The sequence below is a fragment of the Schistocerca cancellata genome, chromosome 5, assembly GCF_023864275.1.
Source record: "Schistocerca cancellata isolate TAMUIC-IGC-003103 chromosome 5, iqSchCanc2.1, whole genome shotgun sequence".
NCBI classification, from domain to species: domain Eukaryota; kingdom Metazoa; phylum Arthropoda; class Insecta; order Orthoptera; family Acrididae; genus Schistocerca; species Schistocerca cancellata.
Window position 1 is genome coordinate 138,895,132 of NC_064630.1, and position 17,770 is coordinate 138,912,901.

General features: G+C 36.6%; 1 protein-coding gene across 2 annotated transcripts in view; it reads right to left on the minus strand.

Annotated features, from left to right (window-relative positions):
• Positions 1 to 2,415: 2,415 nt before the first annotated feature.
• LOC126187302 (alpha-1,6-mannosyl-glycoprotein 2-beta-N-acetylglucosaminyltransferase) overlaps positions 2,416 to 17,770 on the minus strand; it is a 455,066-nt gene continuing 439,711 nt past the window's right edge. For both annotated transcript variants that reach the window (XM_049928295.1, XM_049928294.1), the window contains 2 exons: positions 10,189 to 10,403; positions 2,416 to 4,523 (listed from right to left, as the gene is read on the minus strand). In XM_049928295.1, coding sequence (XP_049784252.1) covers positions 4,307 to 4,523; positions 10,189 to 10,403 — 432 coding nt within the window. In that variant the 3' untranslated portion in view covers positions 2,416 to 4,306. The remainder of the gene's footprint in view (positions 4,524 to 10,188; positions 10,404 to 17,770) is intronic.

The window sequence follows — 17,770 nt, forward strand, 5'->3', positions numbered from 1 at the left end:
ATACCACTGATCTGTACTGAACTGCCATTCCAATTTGAAAGACTGCCATTTATAATCAAATTAACCTACAGTTTTACAATTAATGAAGTGCAAGGACTAACTTTAAAATATTAAGGTATCAACCTCAAAGACACCTGCTTCTCTCACAGTCAGCTATATGTAGCTTACTCTTGAGTAGTAAATTTGAAAAATTTGTACATATATACCCTGGATAACAGAATGAAAAATGTTATTTATAAACAAGTACTGTAAGTAGTTAGAAAAAATGTCCTATAATTTTTTATTGCTTCTTATACTGTATCCTTTTATTTCAACTACGACAAAATCTCATATCAGCTCCCTGAGAAAAGCTGGGTACCACTGATAGAATATTTCGAAATCAAAATTTCTTTCAAGACCTAGATGTGAACACCATAATGGTCAAATGGCAACTATAAGGCATTTACACCTGTCAAGTTTAAGTGAAAAGGGAAATATACAGTTTCATAGATCCATAAATAACTCTGTTAAAAATCAGGGTATTCAGAAATTCCTGTTACAAACTTCTAGGACTTGTAGAGGGGAATGTGTACATAATATTTTGATTAGGAATGCATGTCTGGAAACCTATCATTTCCATTCTATGATGGTTTCAATTCAGATGTGTAATGCATCCATGTTTTCTGAGGGATAGAGAGATGCTGAGTTGCTCATCCTGGTGTGCGGTAGGGTAGACAGAATGATGTGCACTACGTCAGACGATCACCTGATGTCACTTAATGTCTGGCTTACTGCCTATTCATCTCCTATATAGTAAACATGATTCTGTGCACATTTTCAGAATACACAGACATGCTAATTGTGTACGATGAAGCACGAGGTAATGGAAGAGCTGCTAGTCATCTGTATCACAGATGTGTTGTATAACATAGCAAGCCATCACACAAACGTTTTGCCCGAATTACCCAGTAGCTCTTAGGAACAGGTACCTTCTCACTGATGAGGCAGGATTGTGGTGCTCCATGGCAATGCTGAAATGCCTGAATATGAAGAACATGTACTGCATCACGTTGAACAGAATCCATCAACAAGTACACTCTAACAATTATGTGTACAATGTGTGTTAGTCAAAGTATTGTCTGGGATGTTATGCGGGGAGCAACAATTATGTCTGTACCACTTACAAGGGGTATGTGCTATGCGTCCAGCTGATTTTCGAGAATGCGTTGCCTACAGCATGTGGTTCCTGCACCATTGCATCAATGCACCCCTTTTTCTACAAGGAGTTCTGTTCATATATGAATCTCAGTTCACTAGGGACTGTGCTCAGAATTCACAAAACAGCCATGTCTGAGCAAACAAAAACCCTCGTGCCACACATGTTCAAGGATTTCAGCACAGGTTTGGTATTAACGTGTGGGCAGGTATTCCAGGCAGTCATGTGACTGGGCAAGCTAACTGGTACTGCGTAATTTATCTTCATACAAAACACATTTGACCCCTTCTTGGAAGCTGTAACACATTTTGGTCCATCAGGAAATGTGGTTTCAACATGATGGTGCACTACCTCACTTCCCACGTGCGGTTTGGAGACATGTCATCAGATGATATGGTGAAAAATGGTTAGGCTGAAGTGGTTAAATCATGTGGGCACCACAATCGCCAGAATTAACTCCTGTGGACTACTTCTTGTGGGGTCGTATGCTTTAATTTAGGAGACTCCTGTAAAGACAGAGGAAGATCTGCTGGGACAAGTTCTGGTCGCTGTACTAGAAATTGAAGAGATGCCAGGTGAGATGGAGAGTGCATACCAGAACATACTGCGTAAGTGCAATGTCTGTGAGAACGTTGGTGGTCACCATATAAAGTTGCTGTTGTAATGTGGTGGTACTGTGCTGTACATACAGTAAGCTGGGTCTTTTTTGTTTTGGACTAATGTAAATGTGTAATATTAAATGTTAGTACAAACAAATGTACTTAAGTGATAAATCAGTGTTTCATTATGTTTACTTTTTAATTGTTACCTAACAACTGTACTGCATCACGTCTAATTCAACTCCTTAAGCAGAAGTGGATGAGTTAAACAACTGAGCTTAAACTGACACGAAACAGAAACAGCACATTTCTGGACATGAGTTCCTACTCAAAGTATTATGTACTCATTCCCCTCTACAAATCTTAGAAGTTTGTAGTGGGAATTTCTGAAACCCTGTATACAAAGGGCACACAGTAGATGAGAAATTATGTAAAGAAGATTGTTCTTAATGACAATAAAAGTTTTCCTTTACAATTGTTCAGACAATTTAAAATCAATAAATGAGTAGAATTCACTAATAACACAACACAGAAATGCAATACAATAATAATGTTTTTGCTATGATATTACACTGAAAATAGGTTGAAAATTATGTGGCAGAATGCCAAAGAGTAAATTAATCAGTTTGCTCAGAAATTTTATTTGGTTTCCACTGATATAAAAAGGATAGCAGTGTAACATACACAGAACACCAAAATTTCCATGTATGTACATAATGTAATATAACGGTTTCTTTAGCCAGAAAGTTTTATGCTATTATTTACCACTTTATTGTTTCAATCCATCCGTAGACTGCTTCATGTTAACAACAACAAAAAACGAAAAAAGGTGCTTTTAAATATTCAGATCTATGAAACAAGAGCACTTAAATTTTTATATATATAACAGAAACATATGAACATTATTTTACGTGACTAGATACACAATTGTTATGAATGGAAAAAGATAGGCAATAAAACAAATTCTGGTAAGCAGTTACTGGTAAGACTAATAAATATTGTCAGCAATATACTTCATCAGAAGTAAGCGCATTAACTTTGTGCTTCATTAATTATCTCCTTTGCAATGTCAGAATACAGAACAATATGTAAAACAACTTTAATCTATCATAAAGCTTGCAGATACAATAAAACAAAGACAGATGATGAAGAATATTTGCTACACAAACTAACATCAATTAGCACCATTTTAGCTGTACACACATATATATCTTGCCATGATGATTGGTAAGGAAGCATGAATCTGTTTCCAACAAACAGATTTAATTTGGACCCTCCATGCCTGCAGCTAGATTTATATCTTCTTTAAAAGTTCTCCTCTAAAGTATTTTAAATTTTATGATTAGCACAGAAAATTCTAATCAGAGAATCCTTATGAAGTTTTGCACGTATGAGGCATCTGCTCCAATTTCCAACTCCACTCACGGAAATCACTTTATTACTTACAGACAATTGAAACTACAAGTTTACAGTAGAAAATCATTTTTATACAAATATATTAGTACATTTTTTTCAATGTACCACAGTGTTTTACACAAGCTACCTTTAGTTCTTTCAATACCGATGCTTACTGAAATCTTACACGATATCCTTTGTTTCATATAAATTCACTGATTATTACAGATGAATATCTTAAAAATAATTTGAGCATGGTTACATCACTTTGGAAGCAATATACCTATTTTAAGCTTGCCAAAATGAAAACCAATATTAATTATAAAAGACAGCTATAATATTTTGAAAAGTTTTGGATCACAGAAATGGGTTTTCACCAGGCAGAATATATAACATGTTTTCTATACAAAGCTTTATATAGGATGTGACATAATAATTAGAATATAAAAATAAACCAAGCAGTCAATGATTTGCACTCAATGGACAAGACCTTTTTTTTTAGAATCTAATGCTAACATCTTTTTGACACATATAGATGCACTTTTATACAAATTGTCACATGATCATTAAAAATATGTGCATTTGTGTTTACATTTACACTGAATAGCCTTAGTTCATGTCTTTACACATGGTTTCAATAAAAATTATATACTTTTAATTAGAACAGTACATAAATCTATAACCACGTGCCTTTATGTAGCATACCTCATGGAAAACATTCACAAAAAATCATTTTCACAAAAAATAATGCAGATATTTTGTATTGCCAATGTATCACACTGTTACATTGCCTTACACAAAACAGTTCCAGTTAGAAGAAATGGTGCTTTGCAGACAGAAAAATCTGCATGAAAGTCTTTTTTTCAAGCATATTTGTCACTTTTGTTTGATCATGCACATCTGGAAGCATCAAATATAAAATGTGCATAAAGTCTTATACTTCACATCCAAGAAATTCAGCTAGAAGATTTGACTTCAAATAAAGATTTAGGAGCATGGCACTAAATTGTGAGTCACCACTCCAGTAACTATAGATTAACATTTATTCTCCACATACAGAGAGTTCTAGCATGAAAAGTATTCTGTCCCTAACCCACAGTTCTGGGACAAATGTGTACTACCTGCCTATTTTTGTCATATTGATGCATAGCTGGTGATCTCTAATATCCCCCCAGCCACCATTACCCTTTCGTAGTTTCTGCTTCTTGTTGCCATTCGTAACTGTCAGAGTCAGATGTGTAGGATACAGATGTTTTGCTGCAAATTTCAGGACATGTTGCACCTTTGAAATTACTGCAGTAGATTCACAGTTGGCTTTCTTGTGATGGACACCACTGTAATTAAAGAGCAGTGTTCACAGAATGTGTTGCATAGTTAAATCTTCATTAGTTAAATATAGAAATAAAGTTAGTTTGATGTTATTTTATCAATTTGGTTGCTACTGTTCCCTAACTCATGTTTTGATTTTTAGACTACGAACATAATACTGCTTGCTGCAGTCTCTCATAGTCCAGCTGATCACAAAGGAAATGATACCTAAAATGAGTTAAAGAATAGCACAATTCATTAAAAAAGTAATGGTGATGATTATTCATTCACAATAGAGCTCCATTAGGCTCACATGTTTCCCAAATGTTCCTCCTCTAGTCTTTCTGTAATGTGCACACAAAAAATTAACATTAATACACTCAACATTAGTGATAAATCTGACTGTCTTGCAGGTCAGTGAACGACAGAGCTTGGAGTATTATGGTTATGCACCCTCATGTAACATTAAAAATTCCTATATGTGTCATCAAGAAGGTAAGAAAAATTATGCAACAATTGCATTTGATGTCTCTCACATTTGACTCAGTTATAAGAAGACATGTGCCTTTTATATAATCTTAATACATTTGGCTGATGTGTGTATCAACAAATATGTGCTAAATACTGATGACCCACTGTCACATCCTGTGGCCCAAAGTCTCTAGACAGCCCAATGAATGTCCTCTATGTGACTTCATGCTATGCATCTGATAGTATAAAAATGCATTTAAAATGAAGCAACAGAGGTACTAAGCACACCTGTACAGGTCTAGAAGTTCAAGCATTCTATCAGATATTTCACAGACATCCCTAGATACACAGTTAGCCATATTACTGTGAAATGGAAAAAGCAAAGCAGCTTTAAACATAATCACTATTCTTGTAGACCTATGAAACTGACTGACTAGAGACATCAAACTTTAAGACGCACTGTGTGAGCCAGTCAGTAGACATCTTCATGAATTACTGCAGAGGATTTGTGTTTCAGCTCAGGTGTAGAGATCAGTGACACAACAATCCAATGGGAGATGTCACGGCTTGGTTTTCATGCTTTTATTGCTGTCATAAAGCAGAAACTAAATATGCTATCTACATCCATACACTGCAAAGCATCGTGAGGTGCATGGCAGAGAGTACATCCCATTGTACCTGTTATTAGGCTTTCTTCCCTTTCCATTCATGAATGGAGCACAAAAAGAATGATTGTTTGGATGCCTCTGTACATACAGTAATGATTCTAATCTTATCCACATGATCCCTATGTGAGCAATACATAAGGTGTTGAAGTATACTCCTAGAGTCATTATTTAATGGTGGTTCTTGAAACTTTGTTAATAGACTTTCGCAGGATATTTTACATCTATTTGCTAATTCAGTTCCTTCAGTATCTCTGTCACACTTTCCCATGGATCAGACAAACCTGTGACCATTTGTACTGCCCTTCTCTGTATATGTTCAAAATACCCTGTTAGTCCTATTTGGTACGGGATGTACACACTTGAGCAATATTCTAGAACTATTTGCATGAGTTATTTGTAAGAAATCTTCTTTGTACACTATTTGCATTTCCCCAGTATTCTACCAATAAACTGAAGTCCATCACCTGCTTTACTCACAACTGAGCCTATGTGATCATTCTATTTCATATCCCTATGAAGTGTTACACCCAGGTATTTGTATGAGGTGGACAAGACCAACAAGGACTCATTGATATTATAGTCATAGGATATTACATTGTTTTGTTTTATGAAGTGCACAATTTTACATTTTTAACATTTAAAGCAAGTTCCCAATCTTTGCACCAGTTTGAAATCTTATCAAGATCTGACTGAATATTTAGGCAGCCTATACAGACAGTATTTAATCATAGATAACTGCATCATCTGCAGAAAGTCTGAGGTTATTATTAATATTGTGTACAAGGTCATCTACATACAACATGAACAGCAAGGGTCCCAAAATACTTCCCTGGGGCACACCTGAAGTTACTCCTCTGTGATACATGGACCCCCATCAAGAATAACAAGCTGCGTCCTCCCTATCAAAAAGTCCTTAATAAAATTGCAATTTTCGCTCGATACTGCGTACGACCATACTTTTGACAATAAATGTAAGTGTGATACTGAGTCAAATGCTTTTCACAAATCAAGAAATACTGCATCTTCCTGTCTTGATCCAAAGATTTAAGTATGTTATGTGAGAAAAGTGTGAGTTGGGTCTCACATGACTGATGTTTCCAGAATCCATGTTGGCTGGCATGTCAGAGCTCATTTTGTTCAAGGTACCTCATTATGTTTGAGCTCAGAATATGTTCTAAGATTCTGCAACAAATCAATGTCAATGATGTTGGACAGTAGTTTTGTGGATCACTTCTACTATCCTTCTTGTAGACGGATGTCACCTGTGCTCTTTTTCCAAGAACTGGGCACAGTTTTTTGTACAAGGGATCTACAATAGATTATAGTCAGAAGAGGGGCTAACTCAGATGCAAATTCAGCATCAAATCTGATGGGATTCCATCAGGCCCCAAAGATTTTTTCAGTTTTAATGATTTCAGGTGTGTCTCTACACCACTGGTACTAAAACTTATTCCATTCATCTGTTCAGTGGTACAAGGGGTAAACTGGGGCAGTCCTCTTGGGTTTTCCTTTGTAAAGGAGCATTTGAAAATCAAATTAAGTATTTCAGTGCTATCTTCAATTTCAGTTCCTATCTCATTTGCTAGGGACAGGACACTAACTTTGGTGCCACTAATAGCCTTTACGTAAGACCAGAATTTCTTTGAGTTTTTTTTGAAATCATTTAACAATATTCTGCTATGGTAGTCATTGAAGGTATCAGGCATCACTCTCTTGACAGCCAAACTCATTTGATTCAGCATCTCTGTACCTATAGACCTATGCTTTGTTTTATACCTATTATGCAGTAATCTCTGATCCTTTAGAAGTTTCTTTACAGTGACTGTGTGCTACGGACAATCCCTCCCATTACAAACTGTCCTACTGGGTATGTATCTATCCAGTGCATAGTCAACTATTCTTTTAAATCTAGGCAATAATTTCTCTGCATGCTCCTGCCCTGTGCTGAGAGTTTCAAATTCCTCATTGAGAAATGACACTACTGATTTTTTAAACTGGTTTACTGAGCAGATATATCTTTCTGCTTGTCTTAGTTGTTCTTTGTAATTTGGTATTCACTGTTGCCAGAGCCAAGTCATGGTCACTGATAGTAGTTTTGATGTAGACATCCTAAAGAGGTCATGTCTATTTGCTGCCATTAGATACAATATATTTCCATCATGAGTGGGGTTTATAACTATCTGTTCTTGGTGGTTTTCAGTAGTTTCAGTAGTTTCGCAGGATGTCTTATCACGCGCACTGCTAACAAAACTGTAATTTTCCCAGTTAATAGCTGGATGATTAAAGTGTCCACCAATGATTACAGTATGATTGGGAAACTTACATACAAGTGAACTGAGGTTTTCTCTAAAGCTTTTGGTTGCATCAGGAGACGAGTCTGGTGGGTGATAGAAGGATCCAATTACTATTTTATGTCCATGCTGATACTGAGTCTTGCTCAAACAATCTCACATGCAGCGTCAATTTATACCTCAGTGGATCTACGTTTCTTGTCTACCCCAGAAGTCTCACTGTTATCAATTTCAGATGTCAACCAGCTTTGTGCACCTTGTATTATGTGAGCTTCACTGCTTTTTGGGAGTGCTTTGAACTCTGGCACTTTGTTATGAATGCTTTGGCAGTTAACCATTAAGATTTTAATACTCTCACCTGTGGGAGACATTTCTTTCAATCTTACACTGATACTTCTGGGTTTCCTACAGCTATCATTATCTGGATTGGATGGAGAGTCAGCTAATCTAAAAAAACCCTTGTGTGCACCCCACACGCAGTCAGCTGCCCAAGTAGCAGCCCCTGTTGTATAGTGCACACCTGACCCATTTAGGGGGACCCTACAGTTCTGAGCCCTATGCACAAATCCAGGAAGTTGCAGCCTATCTTGTCACAGAACCTTTGACATTCTCTGGCTCAGTCCTTCCACTCACTGTGTTAAAGTGATAGGTTATCCAATGTATACCTAGCTGATGAATTGTGACTGTCACACTTGAAAGTATTTTTTGGTATACTCCAATTAAAATTACTCTGTGATGGACGTATTGCAACTGCAGGGGGCAGTGTTGCCATCATGGAACCAGCCATGCTTCACAAGACACTGTATGCAACCTTCAAAACAGTGACACAGTTTGAGTGCATGGCACTTGAGAAAGAACTGTGACTGGATGGTGGCTGGCCCCTACCATGTCAAGTACAAAGTAAGTTTAATCAAAGTATAGTTAAGAATTTTAAAACTGCAAGCTATTTGGAAGTTTTTGTTATTGTTTGTTCATGTAAACTGGTACAGTTGGGCATCAGGCATCTTCAGGGTGGGACGACAATGACAGTACACAACATATTGTGATACGTGCTGGCTTGGCAGTTATTCCATACAGTGGCATCACAGAAGACATATTACGCATAATCATCTATCAAATTGGTGTGGGACTCTCATTTGCAGCTGTCTGATGAAGTTCCTGTAATGCCACACTGACTGTATATGCAGTGTTCCTTTACAGCTACTAATTGTGACAGGAGACATAATGTAACTCTTGTCAGAAGAATTACTTTCTGTAATTTAACAGAAAGGTGAAATATATCCAAGTTTACAGATTTCAGCAGGAGAGAGAGAGAGAGAGAGAGAGAGAGAGAGAGAGAGAGAGAGAGAGAGAGAGAGAGAGCATGCATCAGTCCTGCAGTCTTGGTGCTTCTTCCTCCAAGCTTTAGCTTCTGCACGTGCTTAGCAACATTGAGAAGTTTCTTTCACATTTCTTGATCCTACAAAATTATTGTTGAATTGCCATTTCTTGGACTGGAACATGGAAGAACAACACAGTTCAATGTGTGACACTAATTCATGTCTAAACCTGTATATGCAGTCCACAGCTCTTGGTCTTTACTCACATCAATGTTTGAGTTTTGTCTTCGCTATTTCATGAATGCTTAGCACATAAGTGACTTTCGATGTGGGTAACTGTAGCTCCTACAACAAGATGCGTAGTATTATTTGTCACTAATGGATTTCCTGACAACTACGGAAGAACAGTGGCTATCTTTAACACTATGAGGTAGTTGAATTTTAAGGTCCTGTTATGTTAGATATATGTTGTATGTCATATCTCATGCATAAAAAATATAAATATATGGAGCAATTCAAAATGAATACAGAGGTTAAAAATAGCTATAACTATTTAAGACATAGTAATACATCCATTAGAAATACAGAGAATGTAAATGGAATTAAAAAATTAATTGTTCCATCACTGACAAAATCTTCTCTGCACTATCATGACAGAATGACAATTGCTATATTCTAATGCACAGAATATCTTCTGTAAATGATCTGACACAGTCACTTTCAAGGACATGAAGTTTTTCACTTATGCATTACTGTGTGTGTGCTGGCCTTCAGTTCAGTACGATGGTATTTGGAGCTTTCTTTTACATTCTGTGTAATTCTTATCAATTTATTGCTATATATGAAATATTTATAGCCATTTATAATAATTATATTCATTTTAAATTGTCTTGTGGGTGCAACAACGAAATTTTTATATAATGATATGAAAACTGATCTTACCATTCTCCAATGTGAAATACACGAGGCCCTTTCATAACCATTGCATACAACTTGTGTGCCATGCAGCCCTGTGAAATATGTTGCAAACTCCAGTCCCAGTTGTAGTCATCGTAGATGCAGAAAAACTCAGCACAACGTCGAATGTCATTCCAAGTTGTGCGGTTGAATGCCATTCCCATATTATGTTTACTGCTCACCCATGGTGTCACCTCAGCCTATGAAAATCCCAAAACATTACAGTATATTTAAAAATACAAAGCATATATTTGTACTAACAAGTGGCAAACAAAAGGTAAGTGACTGGGTATGTTTTATATGTAATTGCTTTCAAGAGTGGAACTCAAAAAGTTGTTATGAGAAAAGGAACATATTGTGAAGGTGTCAAGAACACAGTAAGAGAGGAAGTGACACATCTAGACTGAGTAAGGAGGTAAGGAGATGGACAGTAGAAACCCAGTAGTACATAAAGAAAATTATTCTTTATGTTTGTTGATCTAGATATGGTGACTCCATCTCATTGCTGGATAATTTGCACAGGTGTGAATGGAAAAGGGGACAACTATATGTAGGTATAGTAGTAACCCACTTGGGGCACAGACAAAGGGCTGTTAAAATTGTGCTATTTGGAGTCAGAAAAATGTTACTTTCTAGAGGCATTAGATTCTGAAATTAACTATAAATTAATTTACTGCCATGTAATTATATTGTTTACCTGTGTTGGTAACTTTGTTTCTGTTGTGTTGTTCTCATTTCTTTCTGAGTCCATTCTTCACGAGAGAATGAGAGGATGGGCAGAGGACGATGACTTAAATCCACACACTGTGGGTGGTGTGTCAGTAAACGATTTTGAAATGCAGTGTTTTTATTTTTCGTCAGGAAGAACTTTGTGAATAAAAAAAGGGAATGAAGATAGTGAAACCTGGTAATGGCAAATTGACAGTTAAAAGGGGTCAGCAACTTTAATGTTGTCATTCAACAGGTTTGTTACCATCACCAGTTTTATGAGTTCTAAGAAGGTCTGGGATTTAACTCAGGACTTTGATATCCCATCTGGTAATCAGGAATATTAATCCACAACCTGACCTAATTATGCTAGTGATAGTTTCTTCCTTCACCTTTGTGCAAACTGAATACCTCCTGATTAAAAGTCATTACAGCAGCATGAGATAGCACACATAGCTCAGGATATTGTAGTATTAATATTGCAAAATTATTAATTTTGAAAGTATTGTAATACATATCAGGATCTTCATGTCAATTGGTTAATAGGCAGCACCATTTTCTGTATCAACTTCTGTGAAATTGCAGACATATGGACATACGACTTTTGAAATTTAACAAGTGCCATTCACTGCTTAATTCATAGTCTGAAGCACAAAGATGAACATGATGCTGCCCACAGATGGCAACAAAATGCCAGGAGAAAGAATTCCTACTGTTCAACCACAGCCTCTTAGCCCGAAAGTTTTAATTAATGAAGATGCTGGCTGTGAAAGCCTACACATTATGATTAAACATTTACAAGTTTTTGTGTGAACTTTTCCTGATTTGCTGTTATTATGGCACAGAAAAGTCAGCTCAGTATGACTCCAGTAATTCACAAAAAGGGGAAGAAAAATCCCAACTGATGTTATCAGTGTATAATGGAATAAATGCTAACAGTCTCTTGAATGCCTCTAGTAAATGCTATGTCACTTTTTTTATGTAGACTGCAGTCTATATGTAAAATGAGAGCAGTTAGATTCAGGAGGTAAAGTAGTTTATACCATATGTTTCCCTCATCCTTTAATCATGACACCTACACTTTTTTATCAGAAGCAAAACAGAATTTTTTTAAAGAATCACTTCATTTACTAAGCACTTAAATTCTTCATTTGTCTAGTCGTAACGTGTATAGTACATGTATAATTACTTAACGAATTTTAAATTTGTCCCTCTAATTACTAAAATTTGTATTTATTTTTCCATACATATTCTTTTTTATTGTTTTAAAAATAAGGTTAGTGGTTCAGAATCAAAAATATTTTTAATTTTGATCTGGCTGTAGATCATAAAACACTTCTTTTCATGAGCTGCAGGTGAGATTGAAAACAGGCCAAACAGACCAGAGAAAATGGCAGTAATAGCTGAGAAATGTGCATGCAAACCACGCTTCTGGTAGTAAGTTGAAAAAGTTGAAAAAGCAGTACATCAAAACACACTTCAGTAGCTTATAAAAGACGCTCTTTTTATAAATACTATAAAAACAATATTGTAAATATGTTTAATTCCACACTACCGATGATTTTTTAAATCAATAAAACAAAATACATATGGTAAAATAAAAACACTTTTTGGCAGTAATATAGATGTATTTTTGAAGTCAATCACTTCTAGTCAGTTTACAATTAAGATGTTAAATTTACTAGAGCATTTTCACAACCATTTGAATATCTCATATTTTATTCTAGCCTTTTTAGCATTTCTAAGAAGTTGTGGTAGTTGCTAGTGGAAACTGAATTTTATGTCACCTACACTGGATCTTAGTATGATACAAAACATTTTTAGTAGACCTGTTGTTGAAACATATGTATATATTTTTGTTGTTTAAGTGTTACAGCATTCTGAAATTGTCATTATAATGGTTACAATAAGTTTATTTCTTTTTCAGTTGTACAGTAACAAGGTTTAAACTACAACAAACTCAAAATTATATTACGAATACTGGAGCTATGTAATAATCACTTAAGCACTTCTCTTATATCTGATGAAAGCAGTAGCAGTAATATTGGAGCTTGAAAGCATGATTACAATCAGTGATATCCAGTTTAGCACAGCTATCTACTGCTGTCATTAGTATTATTTAAGCACAAAATTAAAGTCACCAAGATAGCAAATATAGTAGGCTTTAAGAGGCTTAATAGTTAAATTCAGATTCTTAGCAGAAGCGCTTACTGCTTGCACATTTATTAGTATATAAATGCTAATTAATTATTAAGTAGTTATGCAATAAATGCTGATTATCTGTTAAATAGTTACACAAACCTAATAAATAATTACTAGTATGTTGTTGCCGGTAATAAGTCTGAGCCAGTGTGACTTGCCTCTGCTAAAGCACTTATCATATTGTAGGACCTGGGACGATACAATGAGACAGTCTTGGCAGTTACTGAGACTTATATGAATGTGTGGTGTCTGTTTTTTCAGAATAGTGTCTGTTCTTTCGGACATGTCACTTGAGATCTGCAGCTGTAATACATATTTTGTAAATTGAAGTTAGGAGGGGAAGAAGAAAGGAAAAGAAAGGAAAGGAAAGGAAAGGAGCTAATGATATCAGCTACATAGGGACTCTGTGTGGAATCAGCAGTTGTAAGTTAAATTGTGTGCTGGACTGGGACTTGGACCTGATATCTCCTGCTTAGTAGGCAGGACATACCTGAAAGAACAGACACCACACATTCTTATAATTAATTCACTTTGATGGGAATGAATCCACTACCTTCAGAGCTGATGCACATTTATGTTTGATCTCCAGCAGGAATCTAAAACTAGTGAGCATGGAAGACATTGACGAGGACTGCAGATAGGTGGCATTAGGTGGAAATATGAGTTGGACAGGGAGCATGCCAAGATAGTCTGTGCATTTGCGATAAACACTGTGTCTGGGTAGTGCAGTGTTTAATGCAACTGCCTTGTAAGTGATAGTTCCCAGGTTTGAGTCCCAGTCTGGCACACATATTCACTCATTGCTGCTGATTCTACACAAAGTCCTAATGCAGCTGACATTAGTTCCTTCCATTTTCTTTGCTTTCTCCCCCTTCCCCTTCAGTTTACATAACAGTTACTATAGCTAGCTGATGAACCACTAAAATAAAAAGCTGCATGTCAGAAAGGAATACTATAACTTCCAGTCTGAGATGCAGAGGAGGAAGTTGTTGGCAGTTGTGCATAGAACATAATTGGGTGCTATTTGTATCTCATGGTTGGCACCAACAATAGCTTTGACATGTTTTTGAAGCCCAACATGAAATAAAAGGCTTTATCTTCCTTCATGGAGTGGGAAGCACCGTTAAAATTTGCAGCATTTTTACAAGATCTGAGTGTAGTTTCCCATGTACAGAAGTGGAATTTCTAAATGACAGCCTTCATTTCCCACTTGTTCCTTGGCCTCAGTTTGTCAGTGTCCATTCATGTATTAGACAGCTGAACACGCTACCAAACATGATATCCTTCACCAAGAACCACACTGTTGCTGAACATGCTACCAAACATGATCTCCTTCATTTCAATGACAGCTTCACAGCCTATGCCATATGGATCCTTCTCACCAACATCAGCTTTTCTGAAATGCACAGGTGAGAACATACCCCTCCTGGCCTCAACCTTCATTAGTCACTGCTCCCACCCATCCAGCCCCTTCCATGTTCCCGTTCCAGCACTACACAGCCATCAATCCACCATCACATCCAGTCTTTTTATTTCTTTCCTTTTCCACTACCTTCTCCCCCACCACCCCCCTCCTCTCCTCTCTCCTGCCCTCTGTCTAACTTGCAGCACTTCACTGTCTCCCACCACAACCATACTATTCCTCCCCCTCCCTGCCCCAGCCTCCTCCTTACCCCCACCCAGTCACCACTCCCATCATGCACTGGTCCACCCAGTCGCCACTCCCATCATGCACTGGTGCTGCTGCTCACAATGTGGTTTCAGTTGCATATGTGTGAGTTAGGTTTGCATGAGAGAGAGAGAGAGAGAGAGAGAGAGAGAGAGAGAGAGTGTGTGTGTGTGTGTGTGTGTGTGTGTGTGTGTGTGTGTGTGCACGCTTGAATTGTGAGAGTAGTCTTTTTGTTGTGCCTATCTGTGACTCAGCATCTCCGCTATATGGTAAGTAGCAACTTTCGTTTTCATAGTATTGTTACATTCCATCCTGGATTTTTCATTGTTTGATTAAATCTAAATTCATTAGAACAGTTAGGACAAGGAATCATAGCCTTTGTCACCAGTACCAATATTGGTACAGTACTTGTGACAGATGTTTAGTCGATATTAGATACAGACAGTAGCACAAAATTTTGTTCTATATGGCATCCATGTTTGAAAATAAATGTAAGCATTGCAGAAAGAATGTAACAACTCTAGTCAAGTCAGTGTACAAAGAAGATCCCTGGCATTATTGTGGGCTGCGCTCAGCAGCTTTGCATGTCTACCTCGACCAATCATGTAATGTGATTTTGTAAGTGTCTCTGTGGCAACACTTCATTGTTGTCACAGCTAAATGAACAACTATATTTTTGCCTTTAGCCATTAGCACCACACAGCTGAAAGTGGGCACGAGCACTACTAACTGTCACGGGCCATCTTATGCCGACTCAACTACAGGTATCGTCACTGCTTATTCACTGTAACTTTTATGTAATTTAATGGATTCTGAGCTTTATCTGTATAAACTCTATACTAATGAACAGTATATTGCTCAGTTGCTTTATAATGTCTCTTGCAACACTTATATCAGCCTACAAGCTTTCTGAATGAATGGAAAAACCTGATTCTTGTATTGCCCTGTGAACCACTCCCGCACAGCATTATTGAAATTAGTGCAAATTGTTAAGCACTTTAACTGTGTTTGATTCTAGATTATGATCATTTCTCTAACAATAGGAAGGTATAGCAGATTATATTACACAACAAGGTCAACATACACAAAAGATAGTTATGTAGACAATGAAACATATTGCAAAAACACAAAAGAAATCAAATGGAAAGAAAGTCTCAAATGAAACAAAGCAACTGTTAAAGAGAAGGTGACAGTTTCAAGGAGAGATAAAAGGAACATGATACTATGGCAAATTAAACAAACCTATTCAGAAATATTTTGAAGAAAAAGAAAGAAAGAAAGCAAAATGAAAATTTGACAACAAGAACAGTTTGAACACCACTGACGCTGCACTGGAGTGCTTTTACACTGATGAAGTCAGTGAGGCAATGGTAAGCAGGCTGATCTAGAATAGATGAAGATCCAGGAAGTTGTGGTCAGCACTGGGCAACAGGATGCTTGAGGCGCAGGGGGGAAGGGGGAAGGGGGAGGGGCAGTGATCGTGGCCTCTGGGGAAACCAGAATAGTATACTGAAGATTAAATTAGTAATTTAACCCAAAATGTTGAATGATGGAATTAGAGGCTGGAGCTTTATTTTTATTTTGGAGCAAATGAGCGATTTAGGACTGTACAAAGAAATGAAAAACCTTGGTTGGCCTTCCTCTGTAATAATATTTATTTTCATCTTTTGTTGTGATTTGTCTCCACAATTCAGACAACATTGTAAACTTTCTATCTGAAGCACACTGAAGCTTTACACTTCGTTTTCAAAAAGTATGCCAGGCCATTTTTACTTTTGTTTCCTTCTTTAGCTGACTATATAACTATTTTCTTAAACTGCTCTAAATACAAAAGTTCATCACTTCAAGAGTTCATCATTAACTTGTACTACATTCTTTTCAATCTGTTGACTATACAGTACTATAGTCTTATTAACTGATTAATCTCATTAATTGATTTTCAGCCCTACTTTTCGAAATTGCCATATTAAGTTCTTCCTTGGTCGTTGAATTTTATTTTCACTATAAGAAAACCAGAATATACGGTAAGATGTATTCTGTCTTCATTTTCTCAAATTAAAAATCTGAAGTCTTCCTCCTGGACTGCTAGAAATAATTTTAATGCTCTCCTAGCATGAACTTCCCAGTATTCTGATGAATTTTTATGGACACTGTAACATTGGTGTCTATAATCTTCAGTATACTAACAGTTGAATTAATGCTTGTTTCTATGGAGCAGTTAGGAAATATTTGTTGGGAACTGAGTCATAAGCTTCCTTAAACACAAAGAATCCCAGACAAAGTTAAAATTCATCCTTAACTGCTTTATTCTATAATGTGGTTCACATGCTTAGCAGATTAAAACTGTGTGCCAGATTGAGATTCAAACTCGGGACCTACTGCCTTTCACAAGCAAGTGTTCTACTGAATTAGCTACCCAAGCATTGGTTTGCTTCTGCCGGTACATCATCTTCTGCCTTCCAAACTTCAGAAAACCTTGCACAATTAGTACTAGTACTGCATCAGTACTAATTCTGCAAGGTTCGTAGAAGAACTTCTGTAAAGTACTGGTGGAAGTAAAGCTGCGAGAATAGATCATGAGTCATGCTATGGTAGCTCAACTGGTAGAGCACTTCCCTGCACAAGGCAGTAGGTCACAAGTTTGAGTCTTTCTTCAGCACACAGTTTTAATCTGCTATGAAGTTTCATTTTTTTATTTTTCCAATCCATTTTGAGGTCAGTGCTTTTGCTTTACTACTGGTTTCAGTATTCAACTATTCAGTAGTCAGCTATATTTTTCATTTCATTCTTTTGGTTGTAAAATTTTAATCTGCTTTTTCTAAAATCACAGTGAATGTCTGTGTGCTGGAACTTTATTATTATTATTATTATTATTTGAAAGTTCCCGACAGGCAGAATAAAACTATGTTCTGCACTGGAGCTTTCTTTCAGGAGTGCTAGTTCTGTGTGGAGAACTTATGTGGAGTTATATAGGTAGGAGATGAGGTA